Genomic DNA, 27,619 nt, shown 5'->3' with positions numbered 1-27,619 from the left:
AGCAGAGATGAGTGTGTAAATGGATGAGCTCTGTGTAGCAGAGATGAGTGTGTGTAACTGGTCACAGCAGGTTGTGGATCTTCTGGGCCTGTGTGGATGATGACATGAGTCGTGCCAGGAAGCGGAGTCTAAGGTGCCGCTGGTTTTCACCAGAGCCCGCCACAAAGCAGGATGGTCTTGCTACGGCAGGTGGCACCCAGGTCACTACCCCTGGCATGACTCGTCCACACAGGTAGCTGGGATGTGGCGTGGCACCAAAGGACACTGGCTAGCCGAGGTCCAGGTAGCAGTAGGTCAGGGCAGGTGGCACAGGTGCAGGGTCAAGAAACGGAACTAGGATCAGGTACACAGATATCAGGAACACAGAAACACAGTAGCTTTCTCTAGGGCACGAGTGTAGAATTGCACCTTACAGTTCAGATTTTGTCTATTAACAAAAGAAATGTAGAAGGGTTTGACAAGACGCGTCACTGGAAGACTGTGTTTATGGACCTGGGAGGCACCAATGAAGTTGCCAGCGGAACCGGAGTCAAAAATAGCAGAAGCGATGAAAGAAGTCTTGGCAGAGCTAAACACTTGAACCGGGGTGGTCAAGCGAGGAGAGGTAATATTCACATCAAGGGATGCCACTCCAACTTGTCCAAGATGAGCGCGTTCTCCCGGATGCGGAGGACATACTGAACAGTTTTTGAGAAAGTGCTCCGGACTGGCAAAATATATGCGCAAATTCTCATTGCGTCGACAGGATCTTTCCTGCTGCATTAAGCGAAAATGGTCCACTTCCATAGCCTATACGGCAGGAGGCAAAGAAGACATTAGAGGTCGATATTGGCACACGGTGCCAGACGTGGTAATCGCCAACTTCGGGCAGGTTCTTTTTCCAAAGGAAGTTCTTCCTGCATCCATGATTCTAGAGGAAAATCCTTTTTTAATGGTAGCACACAAGGTCTCGTCATTCCAAGCAAGTTCAGAGGCAAGAGTGCGGAACTGAACCGCATAGTCGCCAACGGAGGAGTTTCCTTGGCAGAGGTTCAGAAGAGCCGTCTCGGCAGAGGAGGCTCGCGCGGGTTCTTTAAATGCATTGCGGAATTCTGCAAGGAAGGCAGACAGGTTCAAGGAGACCGGATGTCTACGATCCCAGAGAGGAGTAGTCCAGGCTAAAGCTTTTCATGACAGCAAACTGACCACAAACGCCACTTTAGCATGCTCCGTCGGGAACAGATCCGCCATGAGTTCTAGACTGATAGAACACTGTGTCACAAAGCCTCTACACAGCTTGGGATCTCTGTCATACTTAGAAGGCAAGGACAAAGGAAGTTTGGTCCCAGAAGAAGCTGCAGACGCAGGGGGAGGCTCAGGAACAGGTGGCTTCTGCTGTTGCTGTTGTTGCTGCTGAGTGGCAAGAAGCTGTTGCACCATCCATGGCATTGATGAAGAGTTGATTCAGTTGTTGGGCCTGACGGGCTAACTGCTGCGACTGTTGAGCCACGACGGTGGAAAGATCCGAGACATCTGGCAAAGGCATCTCAGTGGGATCCATGGCCGGATCTTACTGTAACAGGTCATGGCAGGTGGTGGATCCTCTGGGCCTGTGTGGATGATGACATAAGCCAGGGAGCGGAGTCTAAGGTGCCACTGGTTTTCACCAGAGCACGCCGCAAAGCAGGATGGTCTTGCTGCGGCAGGCGGCACCCAGGTCACTACCCCTGGCACAACTCGGCCACACATGTAGCTGGGATGTGGCATGACACCAAAGGACACTGGCAAGGCGAAGTTAAGGTAGCAGTAGGTCAGGGCAGGTGGCACAGGTGCAGGGTCAGGAAACGGTACTAGGATCAGGTACACAGATATCAGGAACACAGAGACACAGTAGCTTTCTCTAGGGTACAAAGGCAACAAAGATCCGGCAGGGAACAAAGGGAGGAGCTGATACTTAAAGACAGGGTGCAGGTGTAGACACTTAATTAATTGAGTACTAGCCCTTTAAATGTAAGAGTTCCGGCGCGCATGCGCGCCATAGGAGGCGGGGCACGCACACTGGGGGCTGCGAGGACAGGAAAACCAGGGAGATGAGTGATGGGCTGGGATTCGCATGCGGGGACATGACAAGAGAGCGCTCACGGCCAATGTGTCTGGCCGGAGCGCAGATGTTGTGTGTGTATAGGGCTGAGTCGTGTGTAGCAGAGGTGAGTGTATATGGCTGAGCTGTGTGTATCAGAGGTGAGTGTCTATGGCTGAGATGTGTGTGTATTGATTTTCTATACTTCCCTCCTCTCTGTAGCTACTGCCAAGGTGAACAGAGAGGAGACGGCAGCTGATTGGTTTCTGCTGTCAACTTAGCAACTAAGGGAAAGGAAGTTCACAACAGTGAGGGCAAGCATCATCACTGCCTGGGAATTCCCACAGAGTTCAGGATAACAGCAGAAGCATATACAGGAGATAATGGGTGCTCAGAGCAACAGGGCAGACCAAAACAAAAAAGAATAGGCTGGAAATGATCAGAGACTTACCAACTATGACTGCAGTGTTTTTTGTTTTTTTTTTGGCTCAGTGATGACAAATACGCTTTAAGCAATATAGATCTTCAGTGAGAAAACAAGCAATAATAACAGATTTTTTCCCTATCTAAACTATGTTTGCCTGTTCAGTAGTAAGAAGAATAAAATGGCACTCACCATCATACGTTTTCTTGTCTTTATTACATCAATAAGTGCAAGTATACATTCAACGTTTCACCCGGCATGGTGCGGACGCCAGTGTGTATGCTTGAAAGGTGACAATTGTTTCTCGCAAGATTGCGCTTCAACAGGGAGGATTTTTACTTCTTACTACTGTGTGGATTTAAAATTGAACTACTTTCTATGGAAGTGAGCACCACCGTTCTGTCCTAAGTGTATATCCTGGTCAGTGGAAGCCACATAAGGGGTTTGCATAGTATTGCAGTGTCGACTGGCTATCCTTTTTTACTATCATTAACCTATGTTTGTCTTGACTTGCATGGTGTTTCCAAAGAGGCTGAAGCATTTAGTGGCTTCTCTTCCTGATAACCCCAAAGCCACATCTAAAAGTAAGGTTGTCCGGTGGAGGGAAATAAAACCGGCTATACGGCGCAATTCACCTATCTGGCAATCCAGCAGTCAAACTGCCTAAGTGGTTGATTGCGCTGTATAGTCGGTTTTCCTTCCCTCCACTGGACAACTGTACCATTTGGCAGTTGTGTGTTTTGTGCCAACAACCAGAAGGCTGCACCACCCTTTACTCTTGCCTGCATAGCGGTTGTGTCTGTTACATAACCAAACAAGATGAGCAGACCCCTTAGAGACCCCTTATATTTCACAATTCACCAGATGTATTGCTCTATGAGGAGCTCTGCTTCTTTTTGTCTATAGATATATATTTCATCTAAGAGTAAAACATAAGATTTAAAAAAAAAAAGTCTGTCTTGTGTGTCTTTTCCCTGCAAGAAAGAAATAGGAAAGAGGAAACCATAATGCTGCATAATATTTGTCATCTGTAAAGATGCCTTGAAGTCCTTTTGCTAGTTCTGTGGTTCCAGAGTAAATCCTCTTTCAGTCTGAGCAGGTATTGTTTGCACTGAGAATATTTCCAAAACATACAGTATATTTTAATTAGCTGTTTTTATCTGATGAAACACAATCCAATTCCAGTAACATTCAGAAGGGCACAGAACGTGTTTTTTCTACAATAAAGAAATCAGGTTGCCAAATTTTCCTTGGCAGATGGACAAGGTTTTTAACAACAAATTGGAAGACTAGATATGAATGAAGAAATATGTGATCCATCCATAACTCAGAATGCTAATATGAATGCTTAAGCAGCATTTTCTATGAATTGTAAAATGTAGGTAATTAAAGGGATTGGACACAATAACTCTAACACTCGTGTAACTTCTATCATTGTTGGTAAACTGATTTCTAGAAGAGCACAAGTAATACACTGCTCAAAAAAATAAAGGGAACACTAAGATAACACATCCTAGATCTGAATGAATGAACTAAATCGTATGAAATACTTTCATCTTTACATAGCTGAATGTGCTGACAACAAAATCACACAAAAATTATCAATGGAAATCCAATTTATCAACCCATGGAGGTCTGGATATGGAGTCACACTCAAAATCAAAATGGAAAACCACAATACAGCCTGATCCAACTTTGATCTAATGTCCTTAAAACAAGTCAAAATGAGGCTCAGTGGTGTGTGTGGCCTCCACGTGCCCGTATGACCTCCCTACAATGCCTGGGCATGTTCCTGATGAGGTAACGGATGGTCTCCTGATGGATGTCCTCCCAGACCTGGACTAAAGCATATGCTAACTCCTGGACAGTCTGTGGTGCAACGTGGCATTGATAGATGGAGCGAGACATGATGTCCCAGATGTGCTTAATCGGATTCAGGTCTCGGGAACAGGCGGGCCAGTCCATAGCATCAATGCCTTCCTCTTGCAGGAACTGCTGACACACTCCAGCCACATGAGGTCTAACATTGTCTTGCATTAGGAGGAACCCATTGCCAACCGCACCAGCATATGGTCTCATAAGGGGTCTGAGGATCTCATCTCTGTACCTAATTGCAGTCAGGCTACCTCTGGCAAGCACATGGAGGGCTGTGCAGCCCCCCAAAGAAATGCTACCCCACACCATTACTGACCCACCGCCAAACCGGTCATGCTAGAGGATGTTGCAGGCAGCAGAACATTCTTCAAGGCATCTCCAGACTCTGCCACGTCTGTCACATGTGCTCAGTGTGAACCTGCTTTCATCTGTGAAGAGCACAGGGCACCATTGGCGAATTTGACAATCTTGGTGTTCTCTGACAAATGCCAAACATCCTGCCCGGTGTTGGGCTGTAAGCACAACCCCCACCTGTAGACGTTGGGTCCTCATACCACCCTCATGGAGTCTGTTTCTGACCGTTTGAGTGGGCACATGCACATTTGTGGCCTGCTGGAGGTCATTTTGCAGGGCTCAAGCAGTGCTCCTCCTTGCACAAAGGCGGAGGTAGCGGTCCTGCTGCTGGGTTGTTTGACCAAAACATCAGCCAGGAAGCATGGGAACAGAGAAGTGGTCTGTGGTCACCACCTGCAGAACCACTCCTTTTATTAGGGGTGTCTTAATAATTGCCTATAATTTCCACCTGTTGTCTGTTCCATTTGCAGCAGCATGTGACATTGATTGTCAATCAGTGTTGCTTCCTGAGTGAACAGTGTGATTTCACAGAAGTGTGATTGACTTGGAGTTACATTGTGTTGTTTAAGTTTTTCCTTTAATTTTTTTGAGCAGTGTAGTTTATTACTTTTTTTAACAGGTGTTTTATGTCAGACCTTTCAGAGTACAAAAGGATAATGATTGTTGCTGAACATCTGATAGGGGTGTCTGTAACCCGAGCTGATGCAGGTCTACTGTTTCCTTGATCACATCTCAGTATGCAAAGGCTGACAACATTACAGAAGTAGCTGTGGTCAAAAGACAAAACTTGATGACAGGGAATTCATTTAATTATAGCCATAAAAACTAAAAAATATAACCCCTCTGCAGAGCTAAATGCTAGTTTAAGGGCACAAGTATCAGTGAAAAACGTCAGGTTTGTACTGCACAGAGATGATATCCATGGCAATGGGTAAACCTTTGTTGACACAATTAAATTTTAAACAATGTGTTGAAGGCAAACAGCTGGCAGCATAAAACTGGCGCAGGCATCGTGATTACAGGACACTATGAATTACTCTTTGGCCTTCCACAGTGGTTATACTTAAAAAATGCAATGGGCTGAGTACTATAGACAAATCTAACAAAGGTACTAGGCTATGAAAATAGTGTCAAACTAGAAGTAACATTTTCTAGAAATCCATTAACTTCCATAAAGAAGTTTCTGAAAACTTTCTTAATGGCACAAAAAGAATCTGAAGACTTGTTATTGGATTTACACAATGTGGAACAAATGTTTGTTTTGTAGCCACAAATTTAGAATAAGTTCTTCCGAAAAACTCAAATTTTTCCGCTGGAAGGATTGGGATGTAGCGTCTTCTAACCAAGGACATTTTTGCAACTGGAAGCTTCTGGAACCTGCTGCTTGATGGCTGTTAAAAAAAAAAACAGACCCTTCAGGGTCAGAATGGGAGGCCAGCAATGGCTTTCACTTGTTGTTTAATGGGTTTAACCACATGGTTATGAATTAGGGGATGAGGGGAAGGACCTAAATACAGATTCCCTTTTAGCTGATCGACAACCTAGAGACTCTGGATGGTTGGAATTGTGGAGGAAGCAGAATCTTACAGTCATCTTCTGCCTTGTGGACAACACAATATAAGTTTTGGGATCCATATGCCGTTTTATCTGATGGATTTTGTGGTCTAAACTCTATTGTATTGGACAGAGAAAATTATGACTGAGACAGTGCACTCTGGGATTCTAAACACCTCTGATGATGATATCCACCAAGGATATAATATGTAGAGGAAGGACTTTCGTCCCTCCTACTTTTTTTTATAATAAACAGGCGAGATTGTTCTATGTGAACTTCCTGATGATGGAGAAAAGGAAGAAAGTGAAGGAGGGCTAACTTTATAGCCCTAATTTCCATTGGATACAACTGATTAGACATGTTTTCTACGTTCAGTGAGCCTCTACATAGGCACCTCAACCTGAGATATCTGTAATGAGGAGTAGCCTTAAAGGGATACTCTGGTGGAAAACCAAATGGTTTTTAAATCAACTGGTGCCAGAAGGTTAAACAGATTTGAAAATTACTTCTATTTAACCCCTTAAGGACCCAGACAATTTTCACTGTAGGACCCGGCCATTTTTTGCACATCTGACCACTGTCACTTTAAGCATTAATAACTCTGGGATGCTTTTACCTTTCATTCTGATTCCGAGACAGTTTTTTCGTGACACATTCTACTTTATGTTAGTGGTAAAATTTTGTCGATACTTGCATAATTTCCTTTTTAACTTTCAAGCTCTCAGCTTATAAGGAAAATGAATTATAAATGATATATTGATTCACATATACAATATGTCTACTTTATGTTGGCATCATAAAGTTGACAAGTTTTTACGTTTGGAAGACATCAGAGGGCTTCAAAATATAGCAACAATTTTCAAAATATAGCAACAAAATCAAAATTTTTCAGGGACCAGTTCAGTTTTGAAGTGGATTTGAAGGGCCTTCTTTTCAGAAATACCCCATAAATGACCCCATTATAAAAACTGTACCCCTCAAAGTATTCAAAATGACATTCAAAAGGTTTGTTAACCCTTTAGGTGTTTAACAGGAATAGCAGCAAATTGAAGGAGAAAATTAAAATCTTCATTTTTTACACTGGCATGTTCTTGTAGACCCAGTTTTTGAATTTTTACAAGGGGTAAAATGAGAGAAATCTTCCTAAAATGTGTAACCCAATTTCTCTTGAGTAAGGAAATACCTCATATGTGTATGTCAAGTGCTCTGTGGGTGCACTAGAGGGCTCAGAAGGGAAGGAGCAACAGTGGGATTTTGGAAAGCGAGTTTTCCTGAAAAGGTTTTGGGGGGGGCATGTCACATTTAAGAAGCCCCTATGGTGCCAGATCAGCAAAAAACCCCAACATGGCATACTATTTTGGAAATTACACCCCTCAAGGAACGTAACAAGTGGTACAGTGAGCCTTAACACCCCACAGGTGTCTGACGATTTTTCGTTAAAGTTGGATGTGTAAATTATTATTACATTTTTTTCACTAAAATGCTAGTTTTCCCCCAAATTTTTAATTTTTACAGTTACAAGGGGTAATAGGACAAAATGCCCCCCAAAATTTGTAACCCCATCTCTTCTGAGTATGGAAATACCCCATATGTGGACGTCAAGTGCTCTGCTGGCACACTACAATGCTGAGAACGGAAGGGATCACATTTGGCTTTTGGAAAGCAAATTTTGCTGAAATGTTTTTTGGGGTGCACGTCGCATTTAGGAAGTCCCTATGGTGCCAGAACAGCAACAAAAAACCCACATGGCATACTATTTTGGAAACTACATCCCTCATGGAACGTAACAAGGGATACAGTGAGCCTTTTCACCTCACAGGTATTTGACGACTTTTTGTTAAAGTTGGATGTGTAAATGAGAAGAAAAAAATTTCACAAAAATGTTGGTTTTTCCCTAAATTTTTAATTTTTACAAGGGGTAATAGGAGAACATGACCCCCAAAATTTGTAACCCCATTTCTTCTGAGTACCGAAATACCCCAAGTGTGGACGTCAAGTGCTCTGCTGTTGCACTACAATGTTCAGAAAAGGAGGAGCGCCATTGAGCTTTTGGAAAGAAAATTTGTTTGGAATGGAAGTCAGGGGCCATGTGCTTTTACAAAGCCCCCCGTGGTGCCAGAAAAGTTGACCCCCCCCCTCCACATGTGACCCCATTTTGGAAACTACCCCCCTCACAGAATTTAATAAGGGTTGCAGTGAGTATTTACACCCTACTGGCATTTGACAGATCTTTGGAACAGTGGGCTGTGCAAATGAAAAATTAAATTTTTCATTTTCACGGACCACTGTTCCTAAAATCTGTCAGACACCTGTGGGGTGTAAATGCTCACTGTACCTCTTATTACATGAGGGGTGTAGTTTCCAAAATGGGGTCACATGTGGGGGGGGGTCCATTGTTCTGGCACTATGGGGGCTGTGTAAACACACGTGGCCTTCAATTCCAGACAAATTTTCTCTTCAAAAGTCCAATGGCGCTCCTTCTTTTCTGAGCATTGTAGTGCGCCAGCAGAGCACTTTACATCCACATATGGGGTATGTTCTTACTCTAAAGAAATGGGGTTACAAATTTTGGGGGGCTTTTTTCCTATTTTTCCTTGTGAAAATGAAAAATTTTGGGTAACACATTTTAGTGAAATTTTTTTTTTCCCCCACTCAACTTCAATGAAAATTTGTCAAACACCTGTGGGGTGTTAAGACTCACTATATCCCTTGTTACATTCCATGAGGGGTGTAGTTTTCAAAATGGGGGGACATGTGGGTATTTATTTTTTTGCGCTTATGTCAGAACTGCTGTAAAATCAGCCACCCCTGTGCAAATCACCAATTTAGGCCTCAAATGTACATAGTGCACTCTCACTCCTGAGCCTTGTTGTGCGTCCTTAGAGCATTTTACACCGACATATGGGGTATTTCCGTACTCAGGAGAAATTGCGTTACAAAGTTTGTGGGTCTTTTTTTCCTTTTACAGCTTGTGAAAATAAAAAGTATAAGGCAACCCCAGCATGTTAGTGTAAAATGTTAAATGGTATAGACCCCAACTTTTTCTTTTCATAAGGGGTAAAAGGAGAAAATGACCCCCACAATTTGTAGTGCAATTACTGCAGTACGGAAATACCCTATATATGGCCCTAAACTGTTTCCTTGAAATACGACAGGGCTCCAAAGTGAGAGAGCACCATGTGCATTTGAGAACTAAATTAGGGATATTATAGGGGGGGACATAGGGGTATTCTACGCCAGTGATTCTCAAACAGGGTGCCTCAAGCTGTTGCTAAACTCCCAGCATGCCTGGACAGGCTGTCCAAAAATGCTGGGAGTTGTTATTTTACAACAGCTGGAGGCTCCGTTTTGGAAACACTGCCGTACAATACTTTTTCATTTTTATTGGGGGGGGGGGGGGAACAGTGTAAGGGGGTGTATATGTAGTGTTTTACCCTTTATTATGTGTTAGTGTAGTGTAGTGTTTTTAGGGTACATTTGCAATGGCAGGTTTACAGTGAGTTTCCCGCTAGGAGTTTGCATTGCGGCAAAAAATTTGCCGCAGCTCAAACTTCAAGCAGGAAACTTACTGTAAACCCGCCCATGTGAATGTACCCTGTACATTCACATGGGGGGGGGCAAACCTCCAGCTGTTTCAAAACTACAACTCCCAGCATGTACTGACAGACCGTGCATGCTGGGAGTTGAACTTTTGCAACAGCTGGAGGCACACTGGTTGGAAAACCTTCAGTTAGGTGCTGTTACCTAACTCAGTATTTTCCAACCAGTGTGCCTTCAGTTGTTGCGAAACTACAACTCCCAGCATGTACTGATCGCCGTAGGGCATGCTGGGAGATGTAGTTATACAACAGCAGGAGGTACGCAACTACAACTCCCAGCATGCCGAGACAGCTGTAGGATCCAGGGGACCGCATCGCTGCCCTCTGCTGCAGTCGATCAAGGCCACCTATTGCCGCCTGCTGCTGCCGCCGTTAGGTAAGTGGACCTTCGGTACCCGTCCTCGTCTGTTTCCCCGTTGTGCCTGGCCTACTGTGGGTGGGCAGAACGGGGAAACCAAAAGTTAAAGGGGTATTCCAGGAAAAACTTATTTTTTTATATCAATTGGCTACAGAAAATTAAACAGATTTGTAAATTATTTCTATTTAAAAATCTTAATCCTTTCAATAATTATCAGCTGCTGAAGTTAAGTTGTTGTTTTCTGTCTGGCAACAGTACTCTCTGCTGACATCTCTGTCTGTCTCTGGAACTGCACAGAGCAGAAGAGGTTTGCTATGGGGATTTGCTTCTAAACCGGGTGGTTCTCGAGACACGTGTCATCAGAGAGGACTTAAACAGAAAAGAACAACTCAACTTCAGAAACTCATAAGTACTGAAAGGATTAAGATTTTTTTAATAGAAGTAATTTTCAAATCTATTTAACTTTCTGGAGCCAGTTGATATATATATATAAAAAAAAGTTTTTTTCCTGGATGACCCCTTTAATAACCCCCTGCCCCCGATCTGTTATTGGTTGTCGTTTCTAGACGACCAATAGCAGGGATAGGAGGGGTGGCCCCCCTGCCCCCTCATTCCTATCGCTTCAGGGGGATTGTGGGTGTCTTGGACAACCCCTATCCCCCTTATTTCCCGGTTACCGGAGACCCGTATGACCCGGAATTGCTGCAAATCACCGGTGTGAATTCACCGGCGATTTGCGGTGATCACCAACATGGGGGGGTCTGATGACCCCCCTGGGCATTTGCGTGGGGTGCCTGCTGATCAATATCAGCAGTCACCCCCGTCAAGGGTCCTTAACTACCAGGGTCTCATGTCGTACCGGTATGTCATAGGTCCTTAACAGGTTAAAAATCTTTAGCCTTCCAGTACTTATCAGCTGTTATGCTACAGAGGAAGTTGTAAAGTTCTTTTCAGCCTGACCACAGTGCTCTCTGCTGAAATCTCTGTCCATGTCAGGAACTGTCCAGAGTAGAAACAAGTCCCCAAAGCAAACCTCTCCTGCTCTGGACAGTTCCTGACATGGACAGAGGTGTCAGCAGAGTGCACTGAGGTCAGACTAAAAAAGAACTGAACTTCCTCTGGAGCATACAACAGCTGATAAGTACTGCAAGGATTAATATTTTGAAATATAAATATTTTACAAATCTGTAACTTTCTGGCACCGGTTGATTTGAAAACATTTGTTTTCCACTGGAGTACCCCTTTAAGAGAGATTTTCCTGTCAATAGGTGCCTAGGTGCCCTTTTCAGACTCGTCACTTGAGATACTCTTTTGACGGATTGAAGGATGGGCATGATGTTATTTGAGGATCTGGGACTCTTGTTCTATCCTGTAAGCTTTGGCCGAAGCGACCATTTCCAGATCTGACAGTCTGTCGGATATTCTCTCCAAGAAAATGACTTTAATATCAATAATTTATAGCAGCTTAGAGTGGTTATGAGTTAGTATCCAATAGCCCTGGAGGTCTAGCCTGGTTTAAACTGCCTCAAAATGCACTACTAGTTGTATAAACCAATATACAGTGGTGGCTGTGTGAAGAAAGGCTTCTCAATATTTTTTCTTTTTTGAAGGGAACCTGTCATGTTAAAAATGTAGACCACTTTGTATGCATCCTGTTATAGAGTAGGAGGAGTTGAGCAGATTGAAAAAGTTTTGTTTGAAAATATCGAGTATTACTTATTCATGTAGTCTGTGATCCTTATAGTAGTCAAGTGGGCTGTCCTGCTTAGTAATTACCAGCTGTCTGTATAAAAGTGTACATATAGAGAGCTGTCAATTAGAGATGAGCGAATTTACAGTAAATTTGATTCGTCACGAACTTCTCGGCTCGGCAGTTGATGACTTATCCTGCATAAATTAGTTCAGCTTTCAGGTGCTCCCGTGGGCTGGAAAAGGTGGATACAGTCCTAGGAGACTCTTTCCTAGGACTGTATCCACCTTTTCCAGCCCACCTGAAGACCTGAAAGCTGAACTAATTTACGCAGGATAAGTCATTAACTGTCGATCCGAGAAGTTTGCGACGAATCGAATTTACTGTAAATTCGCTCATCTCTACTGTCAATCCCTGACTGCCCTCTTGACTAAAAGCTCAGAATAAGCAGAGATTCTCAATCTGCTCTGCTCCTCCTCAGTAGCATAATACCTATAACTCTACTGCACTTTATGTGAACGATTTCCTTTAAATCACAATAACCAAGCTCTGCCCCCTTTGTTTCTCTTCTGCAAAAAAAGGTTACATCAGAAATGGTTTTTTTTTTATTTATTATATTTTAATTAGTTAATGCTCAAAGATCCAAAGGAAATGAAGACCTTCTATGGAGAGAGAATCCAATGGTATTCACCTTCCACCCTTGAAGAACTTCTTGAATTGAAGCGCAAATTTCCTAAAGCTCCTCTTGTAGTTGGTAACACCACTGTAGGTAAGCAGAACGTGAAGGAGAATTTTGTTTTTAATTTTTTTTCATTGAAAAGCTTTATGTGCTTATAATCATATTACAACGTTACAGTCGCAAGCTGTATAATTGCAAAAAATTCTTGACTTGTTTTTGTGATGAAGAACATGGTGACTATTTGATCCGCCATCACAAAGGCTAACTTTACATGAAACAAAAAGACACACAGAGCGCTCCATGGTGCAATAAATTAGGGTGCAAAAATTTCACCAAATTAATGAATGAAAATTGCTCACCCCGTGGGTTGTGCTATCAGTCAGGCACAACACTGATGTCAGCATGTAGTTATAGTTTCACCATGCAGCCGATCCCACCACCAAAGATTTGGTGTCAAAATACCAAACAAGACAGCCTCCAACCACTCAGGGATTTCGATGGCGCAACCGGTGTATAGCGGCAAGTAGCAAAGGGATACTCAGGCAGTATCGAGATAATATAAAGTGCAGATTTATTCCGAACTTGTTCGGAATAAATCTGCACTTTATATTATCTTGATACTGCCTGAGTATCCCTTTGCTACTTGCCGCTATACACCTGTTGCGCCATCGAAATCCCTGAGTGGTTGGAGGCTGTCTTGAAAGGCTAACTTTATACATACTGGCCCTCATTTACTATTCTAAACCCAACTTGTTTTGTCAGGTTTTTTTGGCGCATCTTTGTCTGCGCCATGTCGCAGACATCGTGCGCCAGTCTGCGACATGATGCACCATTTTTTCCCGACGGACCCGATGTGGATTCTCCCAAACACGAAAAAGGGGCGCAACCCGACATTTCTGAGCTTTCCAACGTATTTACAAAGGTTTCCAATCCGAATTTGTTGAATTGTTGTGGATTTTCTCCCGACAACTCAGAGGAGTTGGAAACCAAAACCAACAAAACCCACGTGCGACAAACAGGGTGCGACATAATAATAAATACCAGGGGAAAAAAGCAGTCGGATAAGAAAGCAACATAGACTTACAACCCGATTTTCTAAGTAAATGAGGGCCAGTGTATTTGTTGCACATACTGTACAATGGAAATTAAAATGTAACCAGCATTAATAATTTAATAATTGCTTAATTCACACATAACGATGCAAAAAGTATAATTCATGGATCAAACGAATAGTAACATTCATAATGGATTTCAGTACAAAGTATATATTTTCTCTAACTATTAATAAACTAGTATAGTTTCAATATTTCCGTTTAACATGTGGCACTGATGTCTAATGCAGAGATTATGTTACTGTCAGTTTTAGGGTAGGGTCAGACATAACGGATCCTCAGCGTATTTTACATTGCGGATCCGCAGACTACTCGACCTGACCTTAGTGCGCCTCCAGCTGTGACCAAAAGGGAATGAGCCAGGGGGGCATGAACTTAATTTTAATAATGGGAGTGAATATTAGGTGATGGGTGGAATCATACAGTCAGGGGGTGTGAATGTTGTACAATAAAGGGCCTGTATGCCTGATATTCACCCCCTGACTGTATAATCCCACCCATCTGACTGATTCTCTGAATTGTTAGACAAACTGTAATCACTCATATTTTGGGAATGGAAGGGCATATCAAGAAACTTCAAAAAGGTGTGTGTGATCAGGGTACCCAAAGCTGTTAAAGGGGTGTTCCAGTAAAAAAAACTTTTTTTCCCATTTAACAGAAAGTTAAACAGATTTGTAAATTAGTATCACCGAGCTAGATCAATAATAGATAATGTGCATTCACTGCATTGCATTTACAGATTTGTAAATTAATTCTATTGAAAAATATTAATCCTTCTAGTACTTATCAGCTGCTGAAGTTGAGTTGTTCTTTTCTGTCTGACAACAGTGCTTTCTGCTAACACCTCGGTCTGTCTTGGGAACTGTCCAGAGCAGTAGAGGTTTGCTATGGGGATTTGCTCCTACTCTGAACAGTTTCTGAGACAGATAGAGATGTCAGCAGAGAGCACTGTTGTTCCAAGAACAACTCAACTTCAGCAACTAAGTACTGGAAGGATTAAGATTTTTTAATAGAAGTGATGTACAAATCTGTTTAACTTTTTGGACCCAGTTAATATGAAAAAAATAAAAAAGTTTTTTACTGGAATACCCCTTTAGATGAAAATGGAATCTAAGTTTTTCGGGTTGGCCACAGGCCCTCTTTAAGTTGGTGTTAAAACTTCATATATTACATACCGGTATTCTCTTGTTTCTCTAGGTATACAGATGAAGTTTGAAGGTGTTATTCACCCTGTTATCATCTCACCTCTGAGGATCACAGAATTATATAATGTTGCATCTAATGATAAAGGTAAAAAAAAAATGTATTACTATTATTTTTTTTTTTTACTATTTACTATTTTTTTTTAAAATGCGGGTGTGTGTATATAAGTTCCAGCATCACTCCCAGACAGCTAAAGATATTAACATGAAACTTGGCACACATGTTACTTATGTCAACAACAAACATAGGATAGGTGATTTAACCCTTGCCCACCCTGATGTGCCATGGTCGGTTTTTTTTTGCTTAATGTCCCATACAAGTCTATGGGAAATATGTTACCGCATAACTTCCAAACGGCTGGAGATATTTCGATAATACTTGGTCAGATGTTACTCATATGTCCACTGAAAATATAGGATAGTTAATTTAACCCTTACCCACCCTCATTTGCAAGGGTCGGGTTTTTGTTTAAAGTCGATGCAAATCTATGGGAGATGTATGTTCCAGCATAACTTTTGTATGGGTGTAGATATTTCGATAAAACTTGGTCACATGTTACTTATATGGCAAAAAAAAAAATACACAATAGTTAAATCAACCCCTAACCTACTCCCATATGTGAAGGATGGGGTTTTTGTTTCAAGTCCCATGCAAGTATATAGGACTTCTCGTACCTTACATCACAAGCTCCAATCTGCATCTTCTGGTGAGGAGCCACACCCTCCCCGCATTTCATGCCTTAGATTACAATATCTTCATCACAACTCAGCCCCACCTGGGGACGGGGTATGGGGACAGGGTATGGGGATGGGGGATGGGGATGGGGTACAGGTACGGGGACGGGATAAGAGGACAAAATATGAGGATGGGATATGAGGAGGAGATTTGAGGACGGGATACAGGATCGTGATACGAGGACAAAATATGAGGACAGGATATGAGGTCTGAATAGGAGGAGGAGGTTTAGGGTCAGGATATGAGGGGATATGGCATAAGGATTTGAGGTCGGGATATGAGGTCTGGATACGGGGATGGGATACAGGGACAGGATAAGAGGTCGGGGATATGAGGACAAAATATGAGGACAGGATATGAGGTTGGCATATGAGGACAAAATATGAGGACGGGATATGAGGTCGGCATATGAGGACAAAATATGAGGACAGGATATGAGGTCGGCATATGAGGACAAAATATGAGGACGGGATATGAGGTCGGCATATGAGGACAAAATATGAGGACGGGATATGAGGTCGGAATATGAGGAGGGGATTTGGGGTCGGGATATGAGGAGGGGATATGGGGTCGGGATTTGAGGACGGGATATGAGGACAAAAGCTTCCACCTTTGTTGCTTTTCCTACCCCACAACGATTAGGTAGGAAAAACCGGGCAGCGCCAGATACTAAGCTAGTTAGATTATGAATTAGATCTGTTTCATGACCTCCCCCCCCCCCACATCCTCCAAAATAGCATCACTCTTTTATTGTTTGGCATGTTTAGCTCATGTCCATTCAAGTAAAAGCAATACCAGACAGAACCCACTGATAACATATATTTGCCTGGAGCAGAGCGGTGACACGAGCTTTCAATCACATCACTACGGGCCGGAGAGAGGGGTTCGTCACTACGGCCGCAGCGATGGGACTAGGTAAGTATAGGGGAGACTTAGAAAACTTCATATCCTCACCATCCCTGGGGCAGGAATCTCCCCTGAGGATGGTGAAGATAAAGATTTTACCATGTTGCCAAGTGATATATATGGTAATATCTAATGCTTGGTTCCCTTTAAAGCTCTCCTTTTTATAAATGTTTGGCATATTGTCCAGACATATAACCAAAAATGAATTGCACAAAAAAATGAAATCGTATAAAACACAGTCTTGAGGTACATGATTGTGCCCCCCACACAGTGTTTTAAAGAACTTAGTGTATTCTGCAATTTCTGTGGGGACTGCAGCCACAATTATATCATAAAATATGTAGAGTTTTTTTCACCACTAGATCCAATTGCTGTTAAATTTTTTTCATTTTTGAGTTGGTCTATTACAATTTTAAGTGTATAAAAATAAAAAGTATTTTTCCATAAAAAGTATGTCCTAAAAATATTTAGTCAGGAAAGCTTATCTCTTTATGAAGGAGGAGATGTGATTCTTGTTGGTGATAGGGGTCCATTTAAAAAGTAACCAAAATAGACATTTGTAACATTTGTCACAAATAGAAAGACAGAAACATAGCTGCACTATTTGTGAGTTACATAAATAGACATTTGTTGCAGGACTGGTGATTGGAGGAGCGGTTACCTTGTCTCAAGTAAAACAGATCTTACTGGAGAATGTCTCTAAGTTACCACAAGACAAAACCAAGATATTTCAAGCAGTAATACAACAGCTAAGCACATTGGCTGGAGAGCAGATCAGAAGCATGGCGGTATGTATAGTGACTATTTTATCATAATAGTCTTCTTTTTCTTTTTTTACCTTGTGGTAAGGAAAATGCAATGAGTTTAACCTGATAATAGATACTAACTACATATGTACTAAATGTACCTACAACTCTAAGCAGAATTTTACATTTTTTATCTTAAATTTGATGACTTTTTTTTTCAAGATATATTTTTAAAATTGCTAACTTTGCACCAGAAAAATTGAGTGTTCTAGCAGTCAGAAAACCACCCCCCTCCCCTTCCTCCACCCTCCTGTTGATGGGGAATAAGCAATATCGTTTACACAACCCATTTAAAGTTCCCCTAATAGTAATAACAGGCCGCAAGCATTTTATTACTATAAGAGAGTATAAGTGACTTTCCCTTTAAAGGGGTCCTCTGGAGAGAGAAAAAAATGTTTCCTAATCAGCCGGTGCCAGAAAGTTAAACAGATTTGTAAATGACTTCTATTTAAAAGTCTTAATCCTTCCAGTATTTATCAGAGGAAGTTCTTTTCTTTTTGAATTTCCTTTCTTTCTGACCACAGTGCTCTCTGCTGACACTGTCAGGAATTGTCCAGAGCAGGAGAAGTTTGCTATGGGGATTTGCTCCTACTCTGGACACCACCTGACACAGAGTTGTCAGCAGGGAGCACTGTGGTCAGACTACACAACTTCCTCTGTAGCATACAGCAGCTCATAAGTACTGGAAGGATTGATATTTTTAATAGAAGTAAATTACGAATCTGTATAACCTTCTGGCACCAGTTTATTTGAAAATTATATTTTCCTCCAGAGTACCACTTTAAGTTTCATACTATTGCATCATTTATTTAATTGCTTTAAATTATTCTGCCATGTTGGGCAAAATGTGTTAAACTGTTTTTAAAGCCTTTGAGGCCAGGGTTCAGATAAATACCTGACACCAGGGGTGAACATGATATACGGAAAAAAAGATGAAACAGAACATAAATTTCATTTCTTTAACTGCAAGTAAACAGATATCTTAAAAATAATGGTAAACCTAACACTTATATGTAGCTGAATATAAAAAATGCAATAATGTGTGTTTAGTCTCTAGGAGGACATGTCATCAGCAAAGGTGCAACAAGTGACCTAAATCCTGTTCTTGCTGCAGGGGGCGCCATGCTAAACTTGGCATCTAAAGGTAAATATGTGGAGAGGGTGTTGGAAAGTCAGATGTTGTTACCCTTAGGGCAGATGGTATTAACCCTTAGTGTCCGTGACGCCAGGGCATGGTTATCCTCTACACCACCCGAGGTATGGCCGCTGGTTCCTGGGCCAGGCAAGGGGCAAATAATCACTCTGATGCAAGGTTACAAAACAACTACACTTTACTGAGGCAGACAGATGTTAAAGTCTTTACAGCTCAGTTCAGGCTGAGGAGATGCTCAGTGTACTTCAGGAGGCTTGTTGGCTCGCTAGGACTTGTAGTGGACTTGGACTAAATCACCTGCAGGGGGTTCCACTGGTAGTGGCTGCGTGACTAGGCCTTGGTCTCCCTCAGGAACACCAGACACTCTCAGGTCTTCACTTGACTGTACCTCAGCTAAGACTGAACTGGCTAGCTCCTCCCTGCTATAAAAGGGAGCAATTTGGAGGGGTCCCATAGGTCACCAACAAATCACCTGGTCACCTTGCACCCTCCCTGGTTACACAGGGCTTTACAACAATATTTAAAGGCACACATGCCTCAAAGGAATAACCAGCATATAACATAAGACATTATTAACACTTGACAGTCCATGAGAGGAGCGTGGATCCAGGGGGAAACTGACAGGGAATCCACACAGGACGGACAGGTGTATAGGAGGACAACTCCTGTACTGGGCCACCACAAATACATAAACATAAGTAGAATTCTTTTAAAGATTTATATTTTTTAACCTCTTTGTGACACATGATGGAACGTGTCGGTCATGGTGCCACTCAGGGTGTACTCCATACTCTACAACCCCCAGCTGATTCCAGTAGCTGGGGGCCGCCTCTAATAGCTGACATGCAGCGATCGCCACAGGATGCTATTAACCATTTTATATCACTGCTCTCAAAGCTAACAGTGGGGTCTAAAGGGACCTTTAAACCCACCCTGGTGATCTAGAGGGGTTGCTCATCAAATCACCCCCCCTCCCCTAAGAGCGATTGCTAGGGGGCAATCCACTTTAGAGGTAGCCACTGCCAGTGAGCATATCTCTGCTTTTGTCTCAGCCACGGCCCTGTAATTGATAGAGTCCGCCTGGAGCAGGATCTACAAATGGAGCGTAGATGGCACAGATGCATTTCAAAAGAACTGCATTGATCTGTATGAGGAATCTAATGATTCCTCATAAAAGTCCTCTAAGGGGCTAATAAAGTGGAGCTGGAGCGCATGCGCACTGCTAGATTAGCAGAGAGCTGTCTGAAAGTAAAGCTTTCACATAATTAAGACATGAAAGCTCTGTATTTCATTGGCGCATGCGCTCCAGCTACAGAGCAGAGCGCTTCTATGACATTCGACTCGACATACGACTTGACCTACGACTCGACATACGACCCACCAGTCAGAGGCAGGGGCGGCCGGCCAGCAGAGCCCCGCCTCCTGCGTGCAATTTATTCAACTTAGCAGCGGAACTTCTGAAGGCCATATCTGAGGAACAACTTTGCTGAATTTAGTAAGTGACCCCTCTTTGGACTGATAGTCACCCACGCTATACCCCAGTGTATTGGGTTTAGTGTGGGTGATCAGGGTGACAGTTTTCCTTTAAGGGGTTAAAAAGGTAGAGTGAACCGTCCCTTAAAATTATTTTTCTACCTGTGATATGAAAACAACATTAACAATGTACTTTGTGCAGATACTTTTCAGCATTTTCATGTCCGGTACCGCATTCCGTACATGCATACTTTCTTTTCATTTCCATCCAGAAACTCAAAACCTATCCAGGCCAAAACTTACTGACAGATGTACATGGGTGTTTTACAGAGGACCTATGGCCAACCCCCCAACATTAAGATTACTGCCATTTAAAGGGTTGGGGGTATCCTCATCAAAGACCTTTTCACAATTTCTTGAAAAGCCTTCTGTTCCTGAGATATAAGGGTCTGAAAATTCAGGGAATCAGTCAGATGGGCGGGACTCTCTTTTAATAATGGGAGTGAATATCATGTGATAGGTGCATTTATACAGTCAGGGGGTATAAATGTTGTACATTGAGGGACAGGTATGCTTACACCCACCCCTTGAGTTTGCATCCCGCCCATAAACACTAATAATCACTCTCAATATTAAAATGAAGTTCAATATTAAAATTTATCTGACTGTTTTCCTGAATTGTCAGATAAATTCTAAACCATCATATCTCAGGAACAGAAGAGGGTAACAAAGAACTGTAAATGTGATCAGGGCTCCATAATCTATTTAATGTTATTGTAGTGTCATTTTTAGGGGTTGGCCACGGGTCCTCTTAAGGCTAGGTTTCCAGACAGGTTTTTTTCTGACGTTTTTTGTCAATGCAGTTTTTAAACCAAAGCCAGAAGTGTATTCAAAAGGATTGGGAAATATACTTCTCCTTCCTTCTGGATCCACTTCTGGCTTTGGCTCAAAGCTGCATTGACAAAAAAACGCTAGAAAAAAACCTGTGTGGAAATCTAGCCTTAGGGATATCAGAGCTGCGTATTGTATGTAAGCCATGCCTTTATGCAGACAACACAGGTTTTTAGCCTCTGGATGCAAGTTATGTCTGCAAGATCATGACATGGTAGGAAATTGAAACACAAAGGGGGGGACACTTATCATTGCATTTAGAGCTGTTTTGTTGGCACAGTTTAGGCGCAGTGTTTTTTTTTTTTTTTTTTTGCAACTTTTTAGCGACTTTTGAAATATACAGGGTGGGCCATTTATATGGATACACCTTAATAAAATGGGAATGGTTGGTGATATTAACTTCCTGTTTGTGGCACATTAGTATATGTGAGGGGGGAAACTTTTCAAGATGGGTGGTGACCATGGTGGCCATTTTGAAGTTGGCCATTTTGAATCCAACTTTTGTTTTTTCAATAGGAAGAGGGTCATGTGACACGTCAAACGTATTGGGAATTTCACAAGAAAAACAATGATGTGCTTGGTTTTAACGTAACTTTATTCTTTCGTGAGTTATTTACAAGTTTCTGACCACTTATAAAATGTGTTCAATGTGCTGCCCATTGTGTTGGATTGTCAATGCAACCCTCTTCTCCCACTCTTCACACACTGATAGCAACACCGCAGGAGAAATGCTAGCACAGGCTTCCAGTATCTGTAGTTTCAGGTGCTGCAGAATGGGCAAAACAAAACTTGGAACAGGACCCTCAGTTTACACAGAAGATTTTGTTCAGTGATGAGGCAAACTTTTATGTGAATGGTGAAGTTAACAAAAAAAAAAAAAAATACACTGCTATTGGTCTGACACTAATCCACATTAGATAGATCCCTCCAAGACTGTTGGAACACAAAAATTGATGGTATGGTGTGGTATATGGGGTACAAAGATAGTGGGGCCATTCTTCATCAATGGAAACCTCAAGGCCACTGAATATGCGAAATTGCTACATGACGATGTGTTTCCCTCTTTGCACTGAAGCTGGCACGTTCCCTGAGTTTTTCCAGCAAGATGGTGCACCACCACATTATGGGTGTCAGGTCCGAGCATTCCTAGATGAACAGTTTCCTGGAAAGTGGATTGGTCATCGTGGGCCAGTTGAATGGCCCCCAAGGTCTCCCGATCTGACCCCCTTAGACTTTTATCTTTGGAGTCATCTGAAGGCAATTGCCTATACTGTGAAGATACGAGATGTGCAGCACATGAAACTACGGATACCGGAATCTGTGCTAGCATTTCTCCTGCGGTGTTGCTATCAGTGTGTGAAGAGTGGGAGAAGAGGGTTGGATTGACAATCCAACACAATGGGCAGCACATTGAACACATTTTAAAAGTGGTCAGGAACTTGTAAATAACTCATGAAAGAATAAAGTTACGTTAAAACCAAGCACATCATTGTTTTTCTTGTGAAAGTTTGATGTGTGACATGACCCTCTTCCTATTGAAAAAACAAAAATTGGATTCAAAATGGCCAACTTTAAAATGGCCGCCATGGTCACCACCCATCTTGAAAAGTTTCCCCCCTCACATATACTAATGTGCCACAAACAGGAAGTTAATATCACCAACCATTCCCATTTTATTAAGGTGTATCCATATAAATGGCCCACCCTGTACATTCTTCACAATGGTGGCCTTGCAGTAGACCATTTCTCCTTTTCACTATGCAGTGGTCATGTATTTATCAACTGCCACTTTTGTGAAAAGTAACAAATTTATTGCACAAACACTTCCAAAAAGTCTCAAATATACACCAGCCCTGACCTGGCTTAGCGTCTTTGTGTATGTGTAGAAAAGTCACAAATTTTGGTGCAACAGGATAAAAAAGTCGTAAAATTTTGTGCAACGAATAAACCAGAGAAATTTCCGGAAATGTGTATCTGCACTAAATTTATCAAATGCTCTCCATCCATTTAATAATTTATGGTGCACCTACGCCTACACAGTACCAGCACACAAAGAAAACAGGTGTAAAAAAAATGCTTCACCTACACCTACAATGATAAATGCCCCCCAAAGTATATTAAACAGCTAGTTTATTTACATAAAGCCAGAAGACTTTGGAAAAACACCATTCCGATGAATAACAACATTAAAAGTGCAATGGATACTTCTAGGGATAAACAAAAGAAAAACTTTAATCTGGACAATGCTGAATTTCACTTCTCATCGTTTGTCAGGATGTGCCAATATATCAATTGCTTCTTCCTAGGAAAGCGTTAATATACAGAATATGAAAGAGATATTGCAGTAGCTCTTAGTACTTACAGCCAATTTTATCCTTATTTTTTACAACTGTTATTTTAATTGAAGTTTGAATTAAAGTTGTGCAATAAATAAATTAAATTAAATCTTGCTATTTCTGAAATATAAAAGATATCAATAAAGAGACAGGTCTCTCTACTTGGATAAAGTTCCCAAACTTTTTTAGGTTTCTAATAGTGTTTTTTTCTTTTTTTCTTACTACATATAGGAAGTATGAGGACAATTCCATTGAATGATGCGTATTTCGCAGGTTCATCTGCTCTAAAGCCTGGAGAAGTCTTGCTCTCAGTTCTTATCCCTTATTCTGGAAAGGTTGTTTTTTTTATTTTTTTTTATTGGCCAACCATTAGGCTAAGTTTCCGCTTGTTTATTTTTTTGCCAAGAAAAACGCCAAATATACGCAGCGTTTTTTGACCAAAAAAACATCATGCGGCCAGATGTTAGCTGTAAATAAATAAGAAATCGCAAAATTCTTTTTTTACTTGGCGTATTTTCAGTTTAGGGTTTTTTTTTTCATCCTTTTGGCATTTTTGCACTCTTTTTTTTTTTGGGTGTTTTTCAGATACTTGGCAGTTTTGCAAAATCGCAGCATGTTGAGCCTATGGTGTTTTTTTAGTCAAATTCTTGGCTTTTTTCTCCCATAAAAGTTTATGGGAGTGAAAAAATGCAATTCAAAAAGCCATGTAGGTTTTGCATTTGTCGTATTTTTTATTTTTTTTTTTTGTGTGTGTGTTTTTTCACTTGTGAAAAAAAGGGGCGGTTCCCAAGAAAGGCTGGAAAAACTGCCATGGTGCCAAAAATGCAATTTCCACACAAATGAAAAAACGCCATAAAAAACGCCAAAAACTGATGTTTTTTCTGGTGTTTTTTCACACAAAAAAAATGCAGGACAACAAACCAAGTGGAAACTTAGCCTCAGAGCAGTATTTTCCAACCAGGGCGCCTCCAGCTGTTGCAAAACTACATCTAGTTTTGCATCAGTTGGAGGTGCCCTGGTTGGGAAACACTGTATTAGAAAAAGAAAAAGACATGTAACATATGTATCTAAGCTGTCCTTTTATTGCAGGTATTCTGTACCTGCCAGTCCAGTGATAAGCGTTCTGTGCACTCTTTACATTTCGGCATGAGAATACACAGTTCACACCAGGCAGTCAGGTTGCTGAGAAAACCATGCAATACCCAGCGAGATCCGTGCACAGGCTCTATTGATTAGAATAAGGTCTGTGCATGGAACATGTAGGGCATTACATGGTTGCCTCCACAACCTGACTTCCCAGCAAGAGCTGCATCTTTTCATGCCAAAATAGTTAAATGTAATCGTCGCTCATAGTGGCATCCAAAGGATAGGGGATAAGATGTCTGATCGTGGACACAAACTTCACTCCGTGCTGGATGACTGAGGATGCGGGGCCGGAGGCTCGTGAAGTCCCGGCCATGCATCCTCGTGACATCCCGGCCATGCACCCTCAATGCAAGTCTATGGGAGGGGGCGTGACAGCTCCCATAGACTTGCATTGAGGGGGGCGTGGCCATGACTTAATGAGGGGCATGGCCGTGACTTCATGATGCACCCGACGTTCTAAGGGTACGTTCACACAAGTGGATTCACAGCGTACTTTACGCTGCAGATCTGCCGCTGAAGGACCCTCTGTATTCTGCCTTCACATGTGCCTGCTTGTAGCGGCAATACGCCGCTACGTGCAGACACACTGAAACGATGTGCGAGTCACTGCGCATGCGTGGTGTACTCGCACACATGGCGGCCGCTTCCCCTGCTCAATGAGCCAGGCCGAGAGCTGCCACGATGTGCGAGTATACTGTGCATGTGCACGGGGACTCGCACAGCGCACTGTGTCTGCTCGTAGCGGTGTATTGTCGCTACGAGCAGGCACATGTGAAGGCAGGATACAGAGGGTCCTTCAGCGGCGGTTCCGCAGCTAAATATGCTGCAAAAATCCGCTCGTGTGCCCGTACCCTAAAAGAACACAGTATGATAAATTTGGGCCTTAGAGTTAGTGTTCTGTAGTTGGAATAACTTCATTCAGCTATGGTAAATGTACAAATAAATAAATGTATAAATTTAAGGCTACGTTCATACTTACATTCTGGTAAGCATTGCCAGATCAATTGTATGGCCTGGGGCACAACAGATGCTATTGACATCACTGAATTAGTACTACTATTTTTACAGGAGAGCAGCACTTCAAAAAAGCTAAATGTATGCGGGTGCACACTGTATAAGGTCCAGGTTACGAGCTCATACTATAAAGGTTGTAGAAAAACAGTGGCACTCCGATGCGGTGAAAAAAAATGTTATATTTATTTTATTTCACCGCATTCGAGTGCCGCTGTTTTTCTACAACATATATATAGCTGGATACTTGAAGGAAGAGAGCAGCACTCCACTAGAAAAGGTGCATGGGTGCCTCCTATAGTTGATCTGGGTCAGGGATCCAAACTACATATCCAAATAAAAGGAGTGCCACTGCTTTTATTTGGATATATATATGTATATATATATATATATATATATATATATATATATATATATGTATATATATATATATATATATATATATATATATAATCTTAATATGTTCTCTTGCTTTATCTGTTGTGTACAGGATTTTTTTTATTGACTGTAACTGTACTTCTTGTGATTTTACCCAGGAGCAGTTTGTATATGCATTCAGACAAGCCCAGCGGGAAGAAAATGCTTTTGCCATTGTCAATGCTGGAATGCAAGTACAGTTTAATAAGGGCACAGATGTGATTAAAGAAATGGACCTTTTCTATGGTGGTATTGGTCCTTCTACTGTTTCTGCAAAGAAAACCTGCCAGGCTCTTATAGGCAGGTATGATCCGTTCAGTATATACAGTATATCAAAATATATTGATCTTTTAAGAGGATGAAAATGCATAGACATTGCTAGCTTAGATATATACTGCCCTTGGTGTATTCCTGTGATTCTCAGGAAGCATATGGATCACATGTGGAATCGGACATAAAGCCCCTCTTTAGATTTCATGTTGGTGTAGCCACATTAAAGGGGAACTCCGGTGGAAATAAGTGGCAAACACATATTTTCAAATCAACTAGTGCCAGAAAGTTAAACAGATTTGTAAATGACTTTTATTTCAAAATCTGAAGCCTTCCAGTACTTATCAGCTGTTGTATACTACAAAGAAAATTGTGTAGTTCTTTTCTGTCTGACAACAGTGCTCTCTGCTGACACCTCTGTCTATCAGGAACTGTCCAGATTAGAAGCAAATCCCATTAGAAAACCTCTCCTGCTCTGGACAGTTCCTGACACGGACAGAGGTGTCAGCAGAGAGCACTTGTGTCAGACTGGAAAGAACTTCACAAATTTCTCTGTAACATATCTGTAGTATACAGCAGCTGATAAGTACTGGAAGGGTTAAGATTTTTAAATAGAAGTGATTTACAAATCTGTTTAACTTTCTGGCAACAGTTGATTTGAAAACCTTTTTCCTCCACTGTAGTTCCCCTTTAATCACAGTCATTGAATTCTCCAAGGGAACATCCTTTCTATAGGTACTCTATATACTGATGATATGAATCAGCGCAAGTAAGGTGTCAGCTTCTACACTTCTATGATTTTAACTAGTTTTTAATTCTGGACACTGATAATTTTGGAGTTTTATGCTATTGAGGTTAACTGTATGTTCCTTTATAAAACAAATGGCATAAATTGAAGATAAATTTTTTTTTTTAAATAATTCACCTTTAGGCCATATTAACATGTCTGTAATTCCCATGCAAAATTCTGCATTGGAATTCCACTGGAGATATCAGAGCAGCAGAGTCCAGTTGTATTCAATGGGATTCTGCTGGGCTGTGCACGCGGCGGAATTTCCGGAAGAGATTTTTCAGGCATGGAAATTCAGATTTCCGTGTCCGCAGAAAGAATAAGCCTGTTCATTCTTTATGCGGACTCCGCACAGAATTAATAGCAGTCTATGAGATATGATACATTTTCCGCGTGGACATTCCAGAAGTGTGAACATAGCCTTACTTTCTGCGTACACAGAAAACGGAATTTCCGCCACTTGCACGGCGCTGCAAAATCCCATTGAATACAGAATATCCGGTGGATTTCTAATTCAAAATTCCGCACGGAAATTTTGGATGTGGTAACATGGCCTTGGGGTTATGTTTATTTACAAACACACACACAGACAAAAAATAAATAAAAAAAAAAGCTCTGCTGATGTCCTACATAGATTGTAGCCTATTATCAGGAGAGCAGGGAGACTCCTCAGGGGAGGTTCACACAGGAACTGAAATAGAGGTGAGTATGATCTATATTGTTTACACAATTAGCACAGTTTAGTTAGTTTTTTTAAATGAATTTGAATACATTGGT

General features: G+C 41.7%; 1 protein-coding gene and 1 long non-coding RNA gene across 6 annotated transcripts in view; one reads left to right on the top strand and one right to left on the bottom strand.

Annotated features, from left to right (window-relative positions):
- Positions 1-27,619, top strand: part of LOC130285071 (aldehyde oxidase 1-like) — a 155,604-nt gene that overhangs the window by 43,741 nt on the left and 84,244 nt on the right. For all 3 annotated transcript variants that reach the window (XM_056536226.1, XM_056536227.1, XM_056536225.1), the window contains 6 exons: positions 12,542-12,683; positions 14,903-14,995; positions 17,186-17,337; positions 18,406-18,499; positions 23,440-23,543; positions 25,902-26,086. In XM_056536226.1, the coding sequence (XP_056392201.1) occupies positions 12,542-12,683; positions 14,903-14,995; positions 17,186-17,337; positions 18,406-18,499; positions 23,440-23,543; positions 25,902-26,086 (770 nt within the window). The remainder of the gene's footprint in view (positions 1-12,541; positions 12,684-14,902; positions 14,996-17,185; positions 17,338-18,405; positions 18,500-23,439; positions 23,544-25,901; positions 26,087-27,619) is intronic.
- LOC130285073 (uncharacterized) overlaps positions 12,540-27,619 on the bottom strand; it is a 115,413-nt gene continuing 100,333 nt past the window's right edge. For all 3 annotated transcript variants that reach the window (XR_008847240.1, XR_008847238.1, XR_008847239.1), the window contains 2 exons: positions 14,881-14,983; positions 12,540-12,677 (listed from right to left, as the gene is read on the bottom strand). This is a non-coding gene — a long non-coding RNA (uncharacterized LOC130285073). The remainder of the gene's footprint in view (positions 12,678-14,880; positions 14,984-27,619) is intronic.

Source organism: Hyla sarda, chromosome 8, assembly GCF_029499605.1.
Source record: "Hyla sarda isolate aHylSar1 chromosome 8, aHylSar1.hap1, whole genome shotgun sequence".
Taxonomy (NCBI): Eukaryota; Metazoa; Chordata; class Amphibia; order Anura; family Hylidae; genus Hyla; species Hyla sarda.
The sequence above is the reverse complement of the archived record's forward strand: the minus strand, read 5'-3'. Positions and strand labels throughout refer to the sequence as shown.